The 21,312-nt window shown below is 45.9% G+C and overlaps 4 protein-coding genes across 4 annotated transcripts; 2 read left to right on the forward strand and 2 right to left on the reverse strand.

Moving 5' to 3' along the window:
- Window positions 1-334: 334 nt before the first annotated feature.
- Window positions 335-2,748, forward strand: HD556DRAFT_1305692 (uncharacterized protein; the record flags this gene model as incomplete). The annotated part of the gene is made up of 9 exons (XM_041299816.1): window positions 335-511; window positions 578-897; window positions 950-1,078; window positions 1,130-1,245; window positions 1,300-1,443; window positions 1,522-1,652; window positions 1,722-1,988; window positions 2,040-2,577; window positions 2,729-2,748. 9 exons carry the CDS (start codon window positions 335-337, stop codon window positions 2,746-2,748), a joined length of 1,842 nt encoding a protein of 613 aa, XP_041163358.1.
- Window positions 2,749-6,827: 4,079 nt separating this feature from the next.
- HD556DRAFT_1439878 (uncharacterized protein) lies at window positions 6,828-7,470 on the reverse strand (the record flags this gene model as incomplete). Its single annotated transcript, XM_041306020.1, has 2 exons — window positions 6,828-7,024; window positions 7,086-7,470. 2 exons carry the CDS (start codon window positions 7,468-7,470, stop codon window positions 6,828-6,830), a joined length of 582 nt encoding a protein of 193 aa, XP_041163359.1.
- A 1,439-nt stretch (window positions 7,471-8,909) lies between these two features.
- On the reverse strand, window positions 8,910-10,694 carry HD556DRAFT_1305694 (uncharacterized protein; the record flags this gene model as incomplete). The annotated part of the gene is made up of 7 exons (XM_041299817.1): window positions 8,910-9,044; window positions 9,576-9,701; window positions 9,773-9,815; window positions 9,965-10,263; window positions 10,319-10,390; window positions 10,433-10,571; window positions 10,630-10,694. The coding sequence occupies 7 exons, from the start codon at window positions 10,692-10,694 to the stop codon at window positions 8,910-8,912; spliced, it is 879 nt and encodes a 292-aa protein (XP_041163360.1).
- Window positions 10,695-20,349: 9,655 nt separating this feature from the next.
- Window positions 20,350-20,897, forward strand: HD556DRAFT_1207981 (histidine phosphatase superfamily; the record flags this gene model as incomplete). Its single annotated transcript, XM_041296507.1, has 2 exons — window positions 20,350-20,759; window positions 20,810-20,897. Coding segments are annotated over 2 exons (498 nt in total), but the record flags the coding sequence as incomplete, so codon positions are not given.
- Between the last annotated feature and the right edge of the window lie 415 nt (window positions 20,898-21,312).

Genomic DNA, 21,312 nt, shown 5'->3' on the forward strand with positions numbered 1-21,312 from the left:
CCCGCCAATTTCAAGAAGCAGGAGCCACTGACAAGTGGCATGCACTGCGCTGAGCCCCAGTCCCAATAAGCAGGAGCCACTAACAAGTGGCATGCACTGCGCTACCGCCAATTTCAAGAAGCAGGAGCCACTGACAAGTGGCATGCACTGCGCAACCCCCAGTTCCAATAAGCAGAATACTAAATAGAACAGACATTAGCAAACGGACGCGAGAGAAGAAGGACTTACGCACACGTTATTGTTGATAAACATGGGTGTTCAAATTAATTTCGGCTAGCCACCCTCCTACCGCCTGTACCAGCCTACCTGCAATTTTTATCTTGAATCAATTACGATGTCTACCGACTGGTCTATTGCCTTTAAGCCAATTCTCGACCTTCACTCTAAGGCCATTTTTGCTGCAGGTTCCTCATCTGTTGGAAAGCCTGTGGTGAGGAAGATTCGGAGGGCCATACTAGCTGCTCAAGACGAGCAAGAGGAACCCATTGCCTTGCCTACTTCCTTGAAAAAGGTCACAAAATTCTTATACTGTACATGTATTTAGTTGTCTGATGATATACATAAATGTTACCTACAGGCAATAAAAGAATACTATGCCAAAAGTCTCAAAGACAAGGAAGAGGCAGACGAACGTGAGGCAGCGAGTCGCCCAAGAGAACCATCTTTCTATAAGAAACCCCTGTCTGAGTGGGATGTAGCACAGAAATTATTTAAGCAGGAGATCGACTCATATGACAAGGCCCAACAACAGAGTAAAGGCTTGGAGTATTCAATCAAGTACCGCACTGGGAATGCCAGGGAGTGGTTCAACAACATGACACCTTCACAACAGCAGGAGGTCAAGTTTGCCATGAAGAAATGGAATGAGGAGGGGGCGCCAGAAGAAACTCAGGCAATGTAAGTTTTACTTCAAATCTACAGTTATTCCAGTCTAACACTTTGGCTTGAGATATTGTAAGAATAACCTCAAGAAAACTCTGGAAGATTTTGCAGAGCAAATTCGGCGCACCATGGGTTGTCGCATAGTAATGCTTGTTAGTCATAAGAAAAAAGCTAGTCAGACATTGTCCGTCAGTCTGTAAGTCATCAAATCAACATGGAAATCTCAAGACTAACTAAACTACTATAGACACGAAACTACGCCTCAGAATGCCAAGAAAAAATTTTCTGTGAGCTCGAGTGGTATCAAGGAGTGGGCTGCAAATGGATTTGAATCCTTTGGAGAATGGTCTAAGACTGAATTTTGTACGTGTTTCATTTGATTTTAAATATCATGCTCACTGACTATTAAATTGATAGACCCTTCAGAGGATTCAGACCATGCGGCTTCAGACTGTGAGGATGGACCTGTCTTACCTGAAATCATAGTAGATGATGAGGGGTATGCAAAACTTCCTCTTCGTGATGGTATTGGCCTCAAGGGCCAACACGAATTGATTAGAAGTATCTTTCATACTTCATACAGTAAGATCTAACATCTTCAATATGTGCATGACATTTGATTGACTCAATGGTTTGTAGAAGTCTGCACAGGTGGCTCTAGACCTGTACCTTGGGGCGTGATAACTGCCAGCCCGTCCAATTATTTGGAACCTGGTTCAGTTCCCACAGGATTTGTGGTCAAAGACCCTTCTCATATGAAGACAGAGGAGGTAAATCGTCTATGGATGCATTGGGAACGATGTTCTGCTACAAATCAGAAGCTAGTTGTCTTTATTAAGGCCAAGGATGCTGATATTCGGGTCACTGGGAAGTCCAAGACGAAAGTAGTGAGCACCCTAGACTTAGATGAAGAAGATCAAGGCCGGCCGGCTCCATTTGCCTCTCATTTCACAGAACGTACAACACAGCCGGCCGCTCATGAGACAACACCAGATGATGTTGCCATCAATGACCGATACACATTTTTAGAAACCCTTAGCAAGAATGAAAACTACTTGGAGCTTGTGGACGCCACTAGGGACCTGGCAATATTAGCCAAACAGAATGTTAGTGTCACTTGGTGCTGTTTTCAATTTTATGGCTTATATGTCCAACAGCCAATTTCAGAGCGACACCAAGATTTGCCTACCTGGGCTGACTGGTCTTGGAGCGAAAATTATCTTTCCGAGGACATTCACACCTCATATGCGACATTGATGGCCAGCTTAAACAAGCTACAGACCTGTCCAATCTCAGGGCCATCATCGGCAATGCCAGTAATACTAGGAATTGGGCTCCTCTATAGGGAGTCTAAGCGTGTGATAGAGTATGAGGAAGACGAGGCTGATCCCAATACCCCTTTCTACCTACCTCATTCTGCTATTGATCTACAGTTCTTGGTCGCTCTGGATGAGGCTGTCCGGGAAGTCTTATTCTCAGTTGTTGGTCAGATTGAGAGGCTGAACAAAGAGGGACTCAGTGACGAGGTTGAGGATGAGGAGATGAGGATGGTGGTAGAGAAGGAAAGGCATGAGGTTGAGGAGAAGGATGTTGAGTCAGAGGAGAATGTAGTTGGGGGAGAAGAACAGCAGGAGCAGGAGGTTGAAGAGGTGGTGCAGAAAGGGAGGAAGAGAAAAATTAACCATGCTTCATCAAGTAAGTCCAAGAAGCCTAGGACTGAGCCTGTGGTTCGTAGATCAGGTAGGGCGAGGCAACCCTCTAAGAGATCCCAGAAGATATGATCTTGTATCCTCCATTGTCTTCATTGCTAGTCAATCTTGTACAGTAATTACATATGCTTGTCTAGACTCTCGCACTGCCTGGTGATAAGTTATGACTTGAGTATAAACTGGCTTTCCTCGCTCTATGTACATATATATTGGCCAGCCTGACTCCTACATAGGTAAATGCAGGACGGCCGGTATGCTAGTTTAATACCTGCAAACAGGCCAGCCTGGCTCCTACATAAGTAAATGCAGGACGGCCGGTATGCTAGTTTAATACCTGCAAACAGGCCAGCCTGGCTCCTACATAGGTAAATGCAGGACAGCCGGTATGCTAGTTTAATACCTGCAAACAGGCCAGCCTGGCTCCTACATAGGTAAATGCAGGACGGCCGGTATGCTAGTTTAATACCTGCAAACAGGCCAGCCTGGCTCCTACATAGGTAAATGCAGGACAGCCGGTATGCTAGTTTAATACCTGCAAACAGGCCAGCCTGGCTCCTACATAGGTAAATGCAGGACAGCCGGTATGCTAGTTTAATACCTGCAAACAGGCCAGCCTGGCTCCTACATAGGTAAATGCAGGACGGCCGGTATGCTAGTTTAATACCTGCAAACAGGCCAGCCTGGCTCCTACATAGGTAAATGCAGGACGGCCGGTATGCTAGTTTAATACCTGCAAACAGGCCAGCCTGGCTCCTACATAGGTAAATGCAGGACGACCGGTATGCTAGTTTAATACCTGCAAACAGGCCAGCCTGGCCCCTACATAAGTAAATGCAGGACGGCCGGTATGCTAGTTCAAAACATACAAACTGGCTAGCCTTACCCATACATAGGTAGATGCAGGGCGGCCGGTTTGCTAGATTAAGACCTACATACTGGCCAGCCTGGTTTCTACTGAGGTAGAGATATGGTTGGCCAGTATAATCTTAATCCCACATATTGGGCCACCCCACGTCTGCCTGTGTAGAAGAAAGGCTGGCCAGTTACAAATATAGATGTGAAACAGTCAGCATCCTAATACACCAGCAAGCCTTGATATTGGTATACCTACAGCCGGCAGTTGTCTTACATCTACTGGCTGGTCATGCTTTTACAATAGTATGGTAGTGTATTATACATGTGGACTACTACTATACAAGGCCGGCCAGCATGTATTCTACATAGACCGGCCGGGGACTGGCTGGCCATGATTCTACAGGGTTTTGGCACATCCGGGGCACTGGTTCTACATGGGAAATTGACTGAAGTATGTGCAGCTCGCTACTATTACTAGTAGTATCTGCATTCCGGGGTCTTACTAACTGCTCCATTGAGTTAGGCACGAAAATAGGCTTTTCTGGAGGCAACCAGCCCAACTTGTCTTTCAAGACTTGACTACGAAATATGAACGTGGTCAGGCCATCACATTCCAAATTGATGCAGCAGAGATGACTCACAGGCCTCTGTTATGAAGGTCTACAAAGTGTGCCGGTGTAGGACACGAGCTGGCGCTGGGCTCGTATCGAGCTATTTTACAGTACACGTCAAATACCCGTCACATGCTAATCACTTCCTGATGTTATCCGACGCTAACCCGCCAACCCGACGTTTAGGCCGCATCGGACCCGATGTTTTCCCGCGCACTTGTCCTATCCGTGTCCCGTCCTGTCTTGCTAGCCCCACTAGGTGTGTAGTTCATTATTTCGCACATTACTCACGTCGTAGCCAGCGCTATTACATGTTTTCCCATAGTCCGCAGCGCCTCATGTTTATTTACATGTACTTCGGATCCGAAATACTCCGCCGCTACTTTCGCCTATGGGTTCCGCATTTCTACGTACTTACATATATATTGGACTGACCTCGAGCATTATTCATTATCCAAGTAGAGGGGAGCAGTTCCCCGACGCTTAGTGGTCAAACCCGATATTTCGTAGTTCTTAGTTGACATTGCGAATATCATCGTTCCTTCACCGCCCGTATCAGTCATTGTTATTATTGCGCACACTGCTCGCTCTTCCGACGCTCGCTATAGCGTTACTATTAGTTTCCGACACCCCGAACCAGAACCCGATAACCCGAAACCCCGAAAACATCGGACCCGACGCTTTTGCATCGGACATCGTAATTATACCTTTGGACATTGTTTCCCACGCTCGGACTATTGATGGCACATCACTCACTTACCCCCAAGACTATTCCCAGACCGCAGACCCCTGGGTCGAACGCACTTGTCAGGCAAGTATAGCAGACTAGGCAGTGCAAAGACCACAACACAGATATATCAGTTTGGAGCCATCTTCGTATAGCTCCTCTCAGAATTGTTGTACCTTCAACTGGAGCCCACCGCGAGGGTTTCTTGTGTTTCTAGGCTCTCTAAGCTCACCAATCATCCCCCAAATTCGCCTATTATCCTACCACAGTCATTCATTACCAGCTTCTCCCATATTCCCAAGTTTTCAGCATCTTCTCCTCCTCCCCAGCGCATTGATAAGCGTTTTTCTCACGCGGTTTTCGAGCGGATCTCTCGCAAACTTAGGGTCGTATTTCCCACGTCCGTACGGTCATTTTGAGCCCTGGGTTATCGAATTTGGAGCAGTAGTTGTGGAGTTATTGAGTTTTTGGTGTTTTTGAGAAGTTGAGGAGAGATAAGGGTTTTCTGGGTGCTCTAAGGCCTGTCTCATCTAGCTCTTTTGGTCATTTACCATCCCTCAGTGGCTCTGTCCATTGCCCCAAGCCGCTTTTTGATAGGACCAGCCCTTGTTGCCCTGCACCATACCCCTTCCTCCTCCTCCCTCTTGCACCTCCGCACATTTTCGCACTTTCACCAGCCCATTTCGCATCGGAACCCCATAGACCATATACCCGTTTTGAAGCCCTCGTTCATGGCTTTCATTCGCGCATATCCGCGCCTTCGCGCGCTCAGCTGTTCGCTCGCTATCCGCATTTTCGCGTTCCCCCCATTTGTTTCGCCCCAATTTTTGCGTTTTCTTTATATCTCGTCGCCCCGTGATCGCGCGCCCATCGCCTTAGGCGCGTTCTGACCGCATTCACCGCCGCTTTCCATCCATCCGCTCCGCTTCCCGATACGCCCACCCGCGCCCTCGCTACTTGCCGTTTTCGCTATTTTCGCATGTTTTCACCATTTCCTTCATATCTCCCTCAGTTCTTCACCAAACCTAGTCGACCCTATACTCATTTCGAAGCCCTCGTTCGCCTCTTTCGATCCGTCTACTTCCCGTCGTCATCCGCGCAACCACCACTTCGCATTTTATCGTTTTTATCGTTTTACCAGTCCCCCAGTACTGATGCGGTTCGCCTGGCACAAGAGATGTCAGGGAAAACAGGTGCTGGGGTCATCGTTTTATTGGATTGCCCTAACCCTCACTCACTGGCGCAGTTTACCTGGCATACACGTCAAGGAAACAAAAGGTGTTTGAGGACCCCCAGGTTAGTAGTTTTCTTAGTTTAGCTTAGCTTTGGTTTGCATAGGTAGATGACTGGGGACAGTCATGATTCAAAGTTCCCATGAGATGTAGGGATTCATTTCTGGCTGGGCTTGTAGAGACTGTTTTTACCTTACCTTATGTTGGCACTTTTGTAGCTTACATAAGAAAGTTATCTTTTCACCAGTTATCAGTATGAGTCTGAGTCTTCAGCAGTTTTTCATGATATTTCCTCTCCTCTGAGCCTTGAGCCTGGTCCAGAAACCCTTTAGGGTCGAATAGCAGCTAGGTTCTGCAAGACACGACATTGTTCAGACTCACTCTCTGAATTGTTGTACCTTCACCGGTAAAGAAGTCTTGTAAATCGGCAGCTTTAAGGCATGCTCGACAGCGTTGAAGTAGGATTCTTGTCATTGGGCATATCGTTCACCAAGGAATTTCACAGTTTTCTGGCTCCTGATAGCTTCTTCTACTACCTTGTCGATACCACATTCCATCTAAAGACCACAAAGAAATAGTTAACATGATGATCACGAGAGTGTCTGTGACTCACTCCAACTGCGATGTGGGAGAACATATGAGATGTTGTCGTGTTGAGCTCCGTTAAGAATCTCTTATCGCGAAGCGGCGTGTAAGTACTTCCATAAAAATGGAGTATATGTATTTTCCATAAAGTCTCGTTCTGAAACACGAGCAACCTGTCGCAGTTGGAGACCTCATCAAACACCTTACCGTGCAAAAAATATTGCCATCAATTCTCCTCGGATGAATCGAAGAGCACTGTTCTGCGGTTCGCCATATAGGCTGCGCGGCAATCTTTGGACATCGGGACAGGGGGTTCGAGCATGAACTCCTTTGTCACCTTGTCAACAAGTTGCATAAGGTCGGAACGGAATTGCCTAGGGGCTGAATGGATCAGACCGGCGAGGTCTTTCGTCAAAACTATATCTGGTTTATGAGAATGGTAATTAGTAGTTGGTACTGCGACGGTGACGTGCTTGACACATACTGGTCCCAAACATTGCATTAGCTTGACCAACTATCTCGTTGAGATAGATGATGTCCTGCTCCGTTTCATTTTGCGACCACAAAACCGTAGTCAGTAAATCCATCACCACACGCTTCCGCGCCCATTTCACAGCCGGACGATCATTTGCGGGCAGATCACTCAGAGCCAGCTTTTTGACCTTTTTCTTGCTGGTATCCGAGGATACAAAACTTCCTGATGCCATTGAGGAGGCCTCTGAGTACTGTGGGGCCTCGCTCGTACTGCCAGCGTGAGCGTACAGCTGTAAGTGGTGTGATTGGCATTCTGAAGGCGTTGCACGCCGCTTTGGATTGTCGGGGTCGTATGGTATAAGTTGGAGTTCCACAAGTTTAGATGAAGTGGCCATGAATTGGATGCTTCAAGTGGGAAGAGGACGCTGGGACTCGAGTGAGTTAGATAGTCGATAGCTGTTGAAGGGTAAGATATAACAAAATCCTGAGTACTACGATACCGTTATGGTCATGCTGCGTGTGCTAAAGTTCAGCTTGCAGGTGTTCAGGAATCACGATATTATCTGATAGAACTCGTGAAGCCGGAGGCGCTGTCGACGGTGATTATCGACCTTGGCCAGATCGATTGCATCGAATGAACCAAGTTAAGCTGCCATAAATTTTAATGAGGCATCTGTATTCAATATCATGATATCACAATCAAGGTTCGAACGTACAATAGTAGTATGATAGTTTGACTCACCGACTCAATGGAGATTGTTCAATGACTCATGGTCATTCTTCAACTTCACCAATGTCATGATATGAAAGGCCCCCATCGTGATCATGACGAGATTATGCTTGAGGTTAGTCATGACGAAGGCATACTAAATTGGACAGGCATCAGCCGCAGGCGACCACAACGTGACTCGGCAAAAATGATGTCCGATGGCGAAGTCTGTTCCTGGCAGAACAAAACAGCATATGTAATAAGCAGACCAAATTCTATTCATAGTGACACTACGCGAACCTTCTGAAGCGAGATAGACGAAAGTCAAAAAGTCAAAAAAGTCAAAAAAGTCAAAAAAGTCGGATAAGTCAGAGAAGTCAGGAAAGTCGAAAAAATCGAAAAAATCGAAAAAAGTCAAAAAAGTCAAAAAGTTGGATAAGTCAGATAAGTCAGATAAGTCAGGAAAGTCAGGAAAGTCGGAAAAGTCGAAAAAGTCGTTCAAATCAGGTAAAAGTTACTGTTTGTCATGTGAAGAGAATAATTACATAAGGTCGAGAACATTGAAACGTGCAGAAGGTCATTGAAACCGCCCTTCCGGCGCAACACGGATCAAGGCTTATTTGGTGACTTTACTATTTTGGTCTGTCGAGGATCACTGAATAAACATCACTGAGTACTGATCGATGATCAGCGAGTGATGTGTGACTTGTTAGCATTCCAAAATTCGGCTCTCAATGTTTCAGAACCATTCTACTGTCAACGTTATTTAGTAAAGGTTGGACCCCGCAAACTGTGCCGGAGAAAGGTACGAGTTTTTTTTCATGTTGTCGTCTTAATTACATGTCTTCGTTGTCCTACTCATCGAGCTTGTGGTCTCTCTGAACTGCCTTTCTTTTCCAACCCTAGTGCTCATGAATGGCGTCACCTCTCTGTGTCCTCCCTATAACCCTCAATACCAATTCCACGCCCGCCTCTCCATGAAATATGCTGTCACCGCCAGTCAATTTTTTTCGGGACAGCACATCACGACCAGGCAGCACGTCCACATCAAGATCTAGCGTCGAATCCCCTTCGCATTTGTCATCGACATCTTTTCCCTTGGTGTCTTTTCCTACCAGCTGACTCTTACCCTACCTCGCAGCAGGCGCCTTCATATTTTTCTTCAGTGATTGCCACTGCATCCTGATTTTTTTTCTTGTAGTCCCACCTCGTGCATACTACCTTACTGGCCCAGGTGAAATTGACACGGTCCTGCCATGCCTGTGACACGGCATATGTAAGATGGCACTGTAACAAATTCTTGGGGCCAGTCCTGTATTGTTGTAATTCGCTCATCTAAGGTTGGTTTTTCAGATGCAGTGTCAAGTGTCGTCTCACCGCGTGAGTCAAGCCTCGACCTCACCCTGTCAAGTTCGATCTACTCTCTATACTTGTCACCACCACGTCAAGCCCCAACCATGGCATGTCAGAAGCCTCCTTTAGGCTGGGTCAAGCACTACTCACACCACAACAAGTTCTCCCAAATATCTTCGCAGTCTCTGTACTAATATCAACATCCACACTTTATGCTGTGTCAAGGCCTACTATCAGTGCTGCGTCAAACTTCATCCATGCCACGTCAAACCTCCCCCCCTTCAAGTATCACATCTACGCCTGGTCAGTGCCGCGTCATACCTACAACATGCTGTATCAAACCCAGGGCGCCCTGTGTAGCACTTCAACTGTCCACGTATATCTTAGATCTTTCATAAAATTGCCCATCAGTTTTCTGAGAGTGTTCCTGATGCTTACGGTCAAGTCGAAAAATGGCTTGGTGGCATGCTTTTGGTGCACGCTGTCACTCTCGTTGCTCACCGAAAGGCCAGTGATTTCAAAAAATGTGTCAAAGTTCGAAATGAGGAACAGAATGATAGCATGCTGTTGAAGTTGGAATTGCGAAACCCGACAGACCAAGATGATTGAATAAGCTACTGCTAGCGCAAAATTACATATAGACATGTAATGGTGGCCTGGGGTGCCAATGCGACTATGCTATGAAAAGATGGGAAGTAAAACATAGTATATCAGTACATACTCCGAGTCAATGATTAAATCATTCCTCTGACTCGGATGCACAGCCTGACTCGCAGGCTGAGCGACTATCATCAATCAAGCTACCAGACAAATCAGAGCTTTCACACCAAGCCTGGCCATAGTCGCTACGATCAAACCTGCATCCCTTGTTTCCTATTACTGTCATTCCTCCATCGTGGAGCATATTTCTAAGGGAACCGATTTGCAAATCAATGCAATTCATGTGCTTTTGGGACATCTCTGTTTCGTCTTCGAGGATGGACTTTATCAGATCTAGTTCGTGAGAACGAATACATTGGTATCGCATTCTTGTGGCAATGGCTCGGCGAGTGATACGGGAAAGCTCGAGCATACGCTGGTTGATATAGTTCGAACCATTAGGATCGGACGTAGGAGTGTAGTTCCACTTTAAAATAGATTTTGAACTTGAGATTGGGATCTAGATTACGAGAAATACTCACAGTGGTTTGTAAAATCTTGAATCTTTTTGTCGGTAAGTCGCAATCCTCGTCACGGTCGCCGGCTTGGAATAACTTGAAGGCACAATGGAAGGAGCGCTTACGACAACCACGAACAAAATTTCTTTGCATGGTTGCTACTGAGCTACCCTCTTCAACTTGAGGGGCAAATGCACCAGTAACAGTTGGGTTCAACAGAGTAGGAGAGCTTCTAGGCTCAACTAAGGTGGGCGTCGAGGAGGGTTTGGCAAATCGTCTGGAGTGCAAAATATGAGTGGACGTCCTATGAACAACCTATTGTTAAGTAGACAAACCGAGACTTGCTGATGGAAGACCAATCGCTGCACTTCGACGGCGATGGAGACTCGGAATTACACATTATGAATGGCTAAGCGTCCCATTTTCCCCTCAAAGTTAACTTATACATTTTCCAGATCGGCAACACCCGATTGTTGATTGGTGCCAGCACACTGGACCTATTCTTTGGCATTAATATTTCAATAAGCTATAGACAGAATGCAAAATATGCAATAAAGTTCAAGGTAACTGCTGTTAAGTGTCGATAACTGCAGCAACTTGCTCAATTGGGAAAGAATGTTTTCCTACAACCAAAAAAATTTGAATACTACTCCAAGTCATTTTCAGCTCTGTCAGTGGGACTCGGAACATTTTGAATTCAATATGACCGTCAATGCAGGAGATAAACTCCTGAAATCTGACTCAGGGTAGACTCAAAGTTGTCACAAGTTATTACCCGAATGTGAATCGGCTCGGAATCAAATGATAATTTGACGCTCGGGCAATTCAGCACTTCTTACCATCACAATTCGGATTTGCAGTGTTCAAAGTGTTCAAAGTGTTCAAAGTGAGTTCAAGTCATTGCTAGCACTCAACGTTGCAATGTTGAACAGTAAATTAAGCAAGTTATTCCAGTCAAGTAGTACGGATGTGAGCATCTACTAATCATAGTAAGCAATTCGGCTTTCAAATGGCAACCCGGGCCTAACCATGACTTGATCAGTACTCAGCTGTGACTTGCTAGCATCCGAGTCAGAGTCCAACAAGCTCAGGCTTGTATAAATATTTGAGGCTGCCTCAACTGGGACCTAGGAGCTACATTTTCTCAGCACCTCCAAAGCGCCCCAAATGCGTATCGCAGGGTACCTGAGTCGAAGTTCAAGTTGGATTATCGCCCTTCTCTCTGGCTTATTTCTGTCAATGGTGTTGTGTGGTGCATCAGGTTGCTCTTGGGAGAGGGCAACAGATACCCGTGGACTCAACAGACATCGTGCATCCTGTCATTTATATAAGAAGTTTAGTGTTCATGCAACTCAGAAGAGACAGGAACGTGCCAAAGATGCTGCATTGCTTGCACATTTGCGGTCTCCTCAGCACCACGGTGACCTGTCTTCGGGTACCTCACATGTGAGTTGCAACTGTTATTCTTAGATGTACTAACTCAGCATGTACACTTGAACATCAGGTAATGGGCCGTCCGAGACCAATTGCCCCCCGCCGATCGCTGGCAGCAAGACAAAGGCAAGGGTCTACTGCCCTTATCCTCGATACTTCCAATCTTTCTGGCTCGCAACACTCCCTTGACCAAGAAATTCTACAAAATGATGTTGATATTGAGATGGAAGATGGATTTGACTTAGGTTCATCGTCTCTTTTCAATAGCAACCATTTGCTTTCCATTTCTGATCTCTTGAGTCATTCAGATGAACCAGCACACCCTATAAGACGAATCCCAAGGTCTTTCGACGACATAGCGCACTCAGAGGAAGATGTCAATTACTCCGAGACAAATCAGAATCAGTCAACTCAAAACCTAGCCACCCTCCCTGCCCGATCCAGATTCCAACACATTCTCTTAATGCTCAGAGACATGCTTCAAACCCCCTTTAACTCGTTTGGCTTCAGCCGACTATACCCTCGTCGTCCCTCCTTTGAGCCAGATGGTTTTGTTCCATCCTCGTTGCTTGGAAGAACATGTCCAACTGCCCCTCAAGAAACCGATTCTCCACCAAGGGTATTTGCTCCACCATACCCCTTTCCTAATATGACAGTTTATCGCCTGATGTCTTGGATGAATTCTGGCACCAGTCAGATATTGGAAACTAAAGTTGCGGCCCTTGTCAAAGATGTCATACTCGCGGAAGATTTCGACCGCGAACACCTTCAGCGGTTTTCGGTGAGACAGAGTTTGCGAGAGCTGGATAAGGACGAAAACGGAAAGAGAATCACCTTTCCAGATGACTGGATTGAGACTAGCATCACGATCGATATTCCAACGAAGTCAAAGGAGGACCACCCTAGGCCTTACACTATTCCTGGGTTCCATTATCGCCCTCTCGTAGAAGTCATACGCGCCGCATTCACAGATGCTCAAGCACGGGCATTTCATCTTTTGCCCTTTAAACGTCTGTGGAAGGATCCTCTAGACGATCATCAAGAGCGAATATACGATGAGCTTTATACCTCTGATGCTTGGCTGGAAGCTCAGGATGATCTCCAAAAACTGCCGAAGGAGTCCGGGTGTTCATTGGAACGCGTAATCGCAGGTTTGATGTTCTTTTCCGACGCTACTCACCTGGCGAACTTTGGAACTGCCAAGGCCTGGCCACTTTATGTCTACTTCGGAAATCTCACAAAATACTTACGTTCGTCACCTACATCGGGATCATGCCACCTCATAGGATTTTTACCCTCCGTGAGCCCACTTGATTGCATGTTCAACAAGCACCGCTAACATGGACTATCTTCGTCAGCTTCCTGATAATATTAAAGATATTCTAAGCAGCCTGCCTAGAATCTCAAAAACCGGCTTGGCCTCCCTTCACACACACTGCCGAAGGGAATTATTTCAGGCGTGCTGGGAAATCTTGTTGGACACCGAATTTCTTTATGTGTATCGACATGGCTTTGTTGTGAAATGTGCCGATGGAGTCTTGCGGAGAGTATATCCTCGAATCTTCACCTATTCAGCTGACTATCCAGAGAAGTGCATTTTCCATTGAGTTTGTTATCAGTGTCGGATGGCTCACACATTTCTAGGGCTTTGATTGTGACCATCAAAGACATGGGCTCATGTGCATGCCCTCACTGCCTCACACCGAAAGACTTGTTTGGTTACCTGGGACTCGCGAGGGACATGAAATGCCGTGTAAGTAACCTTCGAGTCTATGTTACAACTAAGGTTGCCAAGGCTCGCGAGTTCATCTATGGATTGGGAAATACTGTCGATGGTACAAAGGTTGAAGACACCCTTGGAGAAGGCTCATGGGTGCCTGTTCTGGTAAGTCCAATACTATTAGATATGTTCCGCTAAAACTAGTCCCTGCAGAATCAATTCGTCGAGAAGCTGGGACCTCTAGGCCTTAATCCATTTCGGATGCTTGTCGTCGACCTGATGCACGAGTGCGAACTAGGTACCTGGAAGGCACTCTTTACACACCTATTGAGGCTCCTTTATGCCCTCCCTGGAGGTGTTCAGCTTATCGCGACCCTCGACAAGAGGTATGTGGAGTTCATACAAATTATCATTACACTCTAACAAGTTTTCAACTTCTCGATCTCGTGTCAGATTTCGCCAGGTCCCGACATTCGGCGGCGATGTGATTCACAAATTTGCGAACAATACTTCCGAAATGAAAAAATTGGCAGCCCATGATTTCGAAGACATCTTACAGGTTAATTTCGTTGTTAATTTTCTGCTTAGGCTCACTGCCATTCCCTCCAGTGTGCTATTCCAATTTTTGAAGGACTTTTCCCTCCCAACCACGATGCAGCCGTGCAGTCTCTGCTATATCGGTTTGCAGAGTGGCATGCACTTGCTAAACTCAGGTTGCACTCAGATTCTACCTTGGCTTTTCTGGAAGAAACGTTTAAAACACTCTCCTGGCAGTTGCAAAAGTTTCGGACCGACACGTGCACTGCTTTCGACACTCTGGAGTTACCAAAAGAGAGAGCAGCTCGTCAAAGAAGGTCTGAGCAGTGTTCTGAAACTCACAATGTCTCTCCAGAATCCACGGGGCCCAAAGTAAAGAAGTTCAATTTGAGCACTTATAAGTTTCATGCGATGGGAGATTATGTGAGGACGATAAGGTTCTTCGGGACCACTGATTCATTCACTACTCAAATTGTATGTATCAACGATATTCCTTCTATTATGCACCTGAAATTCTTGTACAGGGGGAGCTTGCGCACTGCGCGCTGAAGGTGTTCTATCCGCTTACTAACAAACAAGACACTCCATCGCAATTAGCTAAACATGAACACAGGCGCTGTGTACTTCGACGAGTGGCAGAGGCCGCAGCATATACTACTCCTTCCATCAATCAAACACTAGTTCAAGTTGATCCCGGAAAACGTTACCATATCGCAAGCAATCGGAACAATCCAGTCGTTCTCTTCACGTTCCTTCGGGAGTATGATAACGACCCAGCTCTCAAGGTAGAAGTCGAGTGACATTTTGTAGACATGTTTACTTACAGCAGTTGCTAGAAATTCATACTGAAACTAAAGGATCACATCCTTTATAGGCTGCGCAAGCTGGACGTCAGCCATTGCGACCATACCTTCACAGATGAAGAGCATAACTCAGTCATCATTCCTAACGACATGATCTACTCCGCTCACACCATGCAAGTACATTACACCACGTACAATATGAGGCGCGAGTATGATACCATCAATCCCAGGACACACGCCGATGTCATGGTACTCTCAGGTGAGACAACGATGACTCACCCATATTGGTATGCTCGTGTATTAGGTATCTATCATGTAGAAACATGGCTCAATGACGGAGGGAAACCTGTGAAGCAACACCTAGAGCTTCTATGGGTCAGATGGCTAGCCCCCTTGCGGAACCATAAATCCGGCACGAAACATGCACATCTTCCCAAGGTCGCCTTTGTAGAGGAATCGGACGCGGATGCTTTTGGGTTTCTTGATCCGGGACAGGTGATTCGAGGTGCGCATTTAATTCCAGCATTTGCTTCAGGCTGCGGTGTTAGCTCCTGTTAAGACCATGCACAAAGGGTAGGACTGATTCCAAGGGGCTTGGCTTCAGCTCGTGTGCTGCGCCCCTTACCCGAGTATGTGCCCTTAACTTCAGAATGAAGTCCGGAGAAAGTCCAGTGAAGTCCGAGGGACTTCCGGAGGAGCGTGGGAAACTTCGGAAGGACTTTCCGGACGAGTGCGAGAAACTTCCGGATGAGTGCGGGAAAGTTCCGGAGGAACTTCCGGAAATTATGATGGAGTTTCGTCCTGACGGGGATATGTATAATGGCTACTCAGGACGAGTCCTGAGTAGAAGGAAACAGAGGAAAGGCTGCAAGGACAAAGTCCGAAGCAGGATAGGTCCGGAGGACCGCGGGAAAGTTCCGGAGGAACTTCCGGAAACTCGGAGGAATGGAGGATCGGATGAGTGGATGAGCGGAGGAGCGGAGGAGCAGAGGAGCGGAGCTCCGGCCTAGGGAATTTCTCCCTAGGCCTGAGATGGATGATTACTAAGTCGGAGGAATAGAACTGTTACGAGGACTTAGTGTGAAGACTAGTGCGAGGACTAATATGTGTATGATATTCAGACTGAGGAAATACAGGAGTATCTACTGGGGTTTATATACTAGAGGCAAGTCTGTGCAGATCAGTAAGCAGAGGGGTAAGGCTATGTACGAGCATGTGGAAATGTATTAGAAAATAAGACGGATCATAGGAAATGAACTCGGAGATGAAATGAGGTACGGAAAATGAGGAAGTCTAACTCAAGAAGGAACATACAAAGGGATAAGGCATGGAAGATAGATGCGGGTCGGATCCGGATGTCCGGAGATGAATGCGTGATAGGTCTGGGTCCGGAACACAAGGAAGATAGACGTGGGTCGGATCCGGATGTTCGGAAGTCCGGAGACAGGTGATTACCATAAGGGGATGGGCGCTGATTTAAGGTTTGGGTTTGGACATGACAGATAGGTCGGATCCGGAGATCCGGAGATGTGGATATCAGATCTGGTGTCCGGATATCAGATGCAGGAGTACAGGGATCCGGACGGATAGAGGATTGGGTCTGGAGACATGGACAGGAGGTCCGGAGGTCCGGATGAGGCGTGGGAACGTCGTCAGATGTTGGTCCGGAATGTGGGATATGACAGCTCCCTTCGCTATGGAAAATCGGTCGCGCATTGTCCTGCATGATACGGGAATCATGCATGGACATAACTACTACTAGGAATAACCCTCAAAAGATTATGTCTGTTAGCACAGTCCTCAGACTAGTCACCCCATACCTTGGTATCAAACCTCGGTCCTATATTTCAAGTTTTATATGGAAGAAGAAGAAAAAGTCATATGTGAAATGGGAATCACAGAATGACCTAGTTTATATGTGAAGTAAAATGAAGGTTAAGGTATTGCCTTACCTTTGGCTTATTCACTTTGGCTAGAGAAAACCATTGAGAAAAGCTCAAAGCCTAACAAAAACCTATCTAAAAAGCCCGTGTCTTGCATATTGTATTTGTATCATTGTTTCTATCTTGTTTTCTCTAGCATTGTTCTTTTATTTTCTTTTATTTAGGATGCTATGACCTACCAGATACTCCAGAAAATATTATTTCTGAGTATGATGTCATAATGATGTCATATAGCTCCACAGAAAGTTCTAGACTATTCTGTTGGAAATTATGATGTAATGTATGAAGTCATAATGATGTCATAGGCTCTAGAATATTCTAGCTCCACTATGATGTCATCTCTGATGTCATTGCTCCATCTTTTATTTGTATTTTATACTTTTATTGGGTTTCACCCAATATTCTGATTGGTTCTCTCTTTATTTTATTGTTTGCAAACCTACATTACTTTCCCACACAAAATGTATATAAGGAGAGCCCATTCTCCCCAAAAAAATAGAGATCCCTCTTCTAGGAAATTTTCTTCTCAGAGAAACCCCCTCAGTTGAACAAGACATCTCACTTGTTAAGATCTCCCACTTGTAGCAGAACAAGTGCAGGGAAATGTATCCCTTGAGAATACAAGTTTCTTACAATAAGAAGCTTACGTTACTGTTTATTTGACCAACCAGTCTTTGGTCCACGTGATTTTAGAGACCATTGTCTCTCCTGTTTTACTGTTTGATTGACCAACTTGTGCTTTGGTCAACGTGATTATTCTTGAGACCATTGTCTCACCAGTGCTATTTGTGCCTATTTGACCAACCAGTCTTTGGTCAATGTGATATTACAGAGACCCCTTTGTCTCTACTCCTATTCGTGCCTATTTGACCAACTCGTGCCTTGGTCAAATCTACCCAGTTCATTTCAGTGCCTAGAACGTGCAATCTAGGCAAAGTTATTTGTACTTCAGATTACAGTTCTGAATCTAGGTAGCAAATCCTAGACAAAGCAATTGGAGGTACACATAAAAGCTCTGGCTAAGTTGATCACCTGATTGGTTTAGCGAGCCTCCCAAGAACTCACACGTTATCTGCCACGAAAACTAGAAAAGTCGTAGACCGTGTTAATCGAGGACTGGCAAGAAGTCTTATCCAAGTGTAATTGTGGTGTCATTACATTCTTACATGCTTTATATAAGACCCTCGGTTATTAAGACAGCGTCCTGAAGGGGAGTTAGATGATTGGGAAGTATATTGCGTTGGGACGTGAGCGCAAATATCTATTCTTATGATATATTGATTCTCAATCTCCGAGTCAGATTTGTCGATTGGGATATGTTTATGCGGTATACTCACCTTGGTGTTGGTCATCCGGCCATGCTGCGCAACATAACCAAAGACTGTCTCGGGTTCAAGTCTCCAGGCACAACCATCACATGCAATAGCAACGAGGCAGATGTGGACTACGAAGTCAGCAGTGACGAAGAGTGTTATACAGGATGCAGCGATGCAGAAGAAGAGAGTGACGAAGAGATTAGTGACAACGAAACGGAAGATGAAGACTCGGATGAAGGGAGTAGGGACGAGGATGACCTTGACAATGACCTACCATCTTTTTAAATTCCCTTTATCGATCTTCACTCACTAGTAGCTTCGCAATTGTGAACGTCCCTAAATCTGATGTCAGGCGCTTCACGCGATGATGTTCAAGTTGAGGTTCGCTGCGTGGGTCAATTGACACATACTACTCATTGTGTAAAAATTATCTATCTTCACTTCTAGCTTCATAATTGTGAACGTCAGAGTCCCTTCTGATGTCACTCACTTCTTGAGTTGCATAAGTTGTGTTGTTCCCAGGCTGTGCTTCGGGTATTCTCATTGTCACGGTATTCTTCTCAGGCTCAATCATCATACTGTGATCAACAGGTCACCTCAAAATGCAGACTCCCCGCTATTCATACTATACATGGCCGCCTCAATGTCTTTGATCGGGCAGTTGCTTTCTTTGCTTTGCTTTGCTTAAAAGATACAGGTTCTGACCATATGGTGCATTGAAAGTGGCCCCATCATTTTGATGACACCTGCCTGGAGGTGACAGAGGCATGAGTACTATGTTACTTAATTTTTACCTCTCTCAAGTACTTGATTTTCATCAGGCTTTGAAGCCTACACTACCAATAAAACCATCAATGGTCTCATTACTCAACAACAGAATGGTGCAGTCATCATCATTGAACACCGTTTTCTTGGCTATTCCAATCCATAGTACAACAACCTCACGCCAAAATCTCTCATGTTCCTCACTATCCAGAAGGCTATTGATGATTTTGAGTATCTTGCACCTTCCCATATGTGGGGGCGGTGCTGTCAAAGCAGGTCAGGCGCCGTGGATATTGACCAGAGGAAGCTATTCAGACTCGGAAGCCCTCACGAGTTGGACGATGGTCAAGTGAGCCAAGAAATAACTTTGCTATTTCAGTATGACAACTAGACTTTGCTATTGGACATCATTTCTGCCTAGTCGTGTTGCGGTCGCCTGCAGTGCTGTCCGATTTGAGTCGGTGAGTCAAACTATCATACTACTGTTGTACATTTGAACCTTGATTGGGATATTATATACAGACGCTTCATTAGAATTTATGGCAGCTTAACTTGGTTCATTCGATGCAATCAATCTGATAAAGGTCGATCATCTCCGTCGACAGCGCCTCCGGCTTGACGAGTTCTATCAGATGGTATTGTGACTCCTGGAAACCTTCAAGTTGAACTTTAGCACATATGGCATTGGAGGGTTACTGTGACCATAACGGTATGCTACTCAGGATTTTGTGATATCCTACCCTTCATTAACCTAACTCACCTCAGTTCCAGCTTATCACACCATTTGCAGCACGAGCGAGGCCACACAGTACTCAGAGCTCCTCCATGGTATCAGGAAGCTTTGTATGCAGAAGCACCTGCTGATGGACTTACTGACCATGGTTGTGTGGCACCAAGTGATCTGCCCCCAAATGAGCAGTCCCACGAAAACTCTCCTACTTTACCGGCACACTTTGTAGACCTTCATAACAGAGGCCTATAAGTAATCTCTGCTACATTGATTCGGAATGTCGGTGCCCTTGATTCTAATTGATCGATAGCAAAGTCTGTAGATCCAAGGATACTGAGTGCATATCCTCGGGTCATATTTGTCTGAATTGACTGACGGTGAAACTAGAACCTGTCGTGGGACATCACATGAGCCTGTCCTCCTGGACTAATATTGTGGTTCTGTATAGTGTAGGTGTTCTCATTCGTTTCAGTGTCCACGCTAACAGTCATTCCAGATGTACCAAGTCGGATAGTATCAGGTTGGCCTTCCCAAGTACGAGCCTGCCATCGTGAGTCACATCTTCCAACCTATTTTTCAGCAGGTATCTATAACATGACTCAATGGACCTCAGATGAAAAAAAAACACTTATCGCCGGAGGAGTCAGCATCCAGTTATGCAGGATCAACCATCATTGATTCTTATCCTCCCCCCGGTGCCACCAACACTGCTGTTGATGCTTACTTCCCGGATGCATCTCAAGTCGGTTATGCAGATCCAACGCCTAGTCAGTGATAATGCTAATTGTATTTCTATGGTCTGATTAAACAACATTAGCTGGTGCTGAACCTGCAGCCATTGTCACTGCCATCCCGTTCTCTAAGGTCGAGAACATATTTCCCTTGTCGAGGCCCAATTCAGCGGACGGTGCAGACAGCACTTTCAATGTGACATGTCACTGGGGCAACTTGTCACCCATGTACTCCGTGGAGTCGTTTGGTCTTCCTGACGCATCCCCCGTCATCCCAGAAGGGTGTGGCCTCAATGCAGTGCATCTCTTGATGCGCCATAGCGCTCGCTATCCAACTTCTGACTCCAGACCTTCTCAGTTCGCTTCTGACATTCATGCTGCTGCACTGAAAGAAGGCTTCAGTGCCACTGATGATTTGGAATTCTTGACAACCTGGACATATAGGTTGGGCGCCGAGATCTTGACGCCTTTCATCCGCAAGTCGCTGTACATTCTCTCTCATTTGGGATGCTTCCACTGACGCTCTCCTCCGTCAGCTTTAGCAACGGGGTTGCCTTTCGCTACAGATATGGGAAGTTGTTTAATGCATTCATGGACCTCCCAGTATTCCGCACTACTTCTGAAGGTTTGCATGCATCAAACATTTGTTTCACAATGCGCTCTGATGGTTTGCTTATGTCATACAGATCGCATGGTGGACTCTGCGTAAGCAATTCATTCACATTCCTGTGTGCACTGCGCCTCATGATGTTATTGGTAGCCTGCACTTTGCTGCAGGCTTTTTTGACATCAGAACTCACGAATGCTTGCGACAAAATGACGAAACTGTGGAATACCCAAACTCGGCAGCATCAAGGATATCCAATCATGTGTGGTGGTGTCAACTGCATACAGTATTCACCGTCTGGAGAACTTATTGCCATCGCAACAGACAGCCATATCGAAATTTACAATTCAGGCACCAGGAAACATGTCGCATCCCTCGAGGGTCGAGGGTCACACATCATACAACTTGTCACTCGCGTGGACGCCCGATAGC

Source organism: Suillus plorans, assembly GCF_016647745.1.
Source record: "Suillus plorans strain S12 chromosome Unknown HD556scaffold_12, whole genome shotgun sequence".
Taxonomy (NCBI): domain Eukaryota; kingdom Fungi; phylum Basidiomycota; class Agaricomycetes; order Boletales; family Suillaceae; genus Suillus; species Suillus plorans.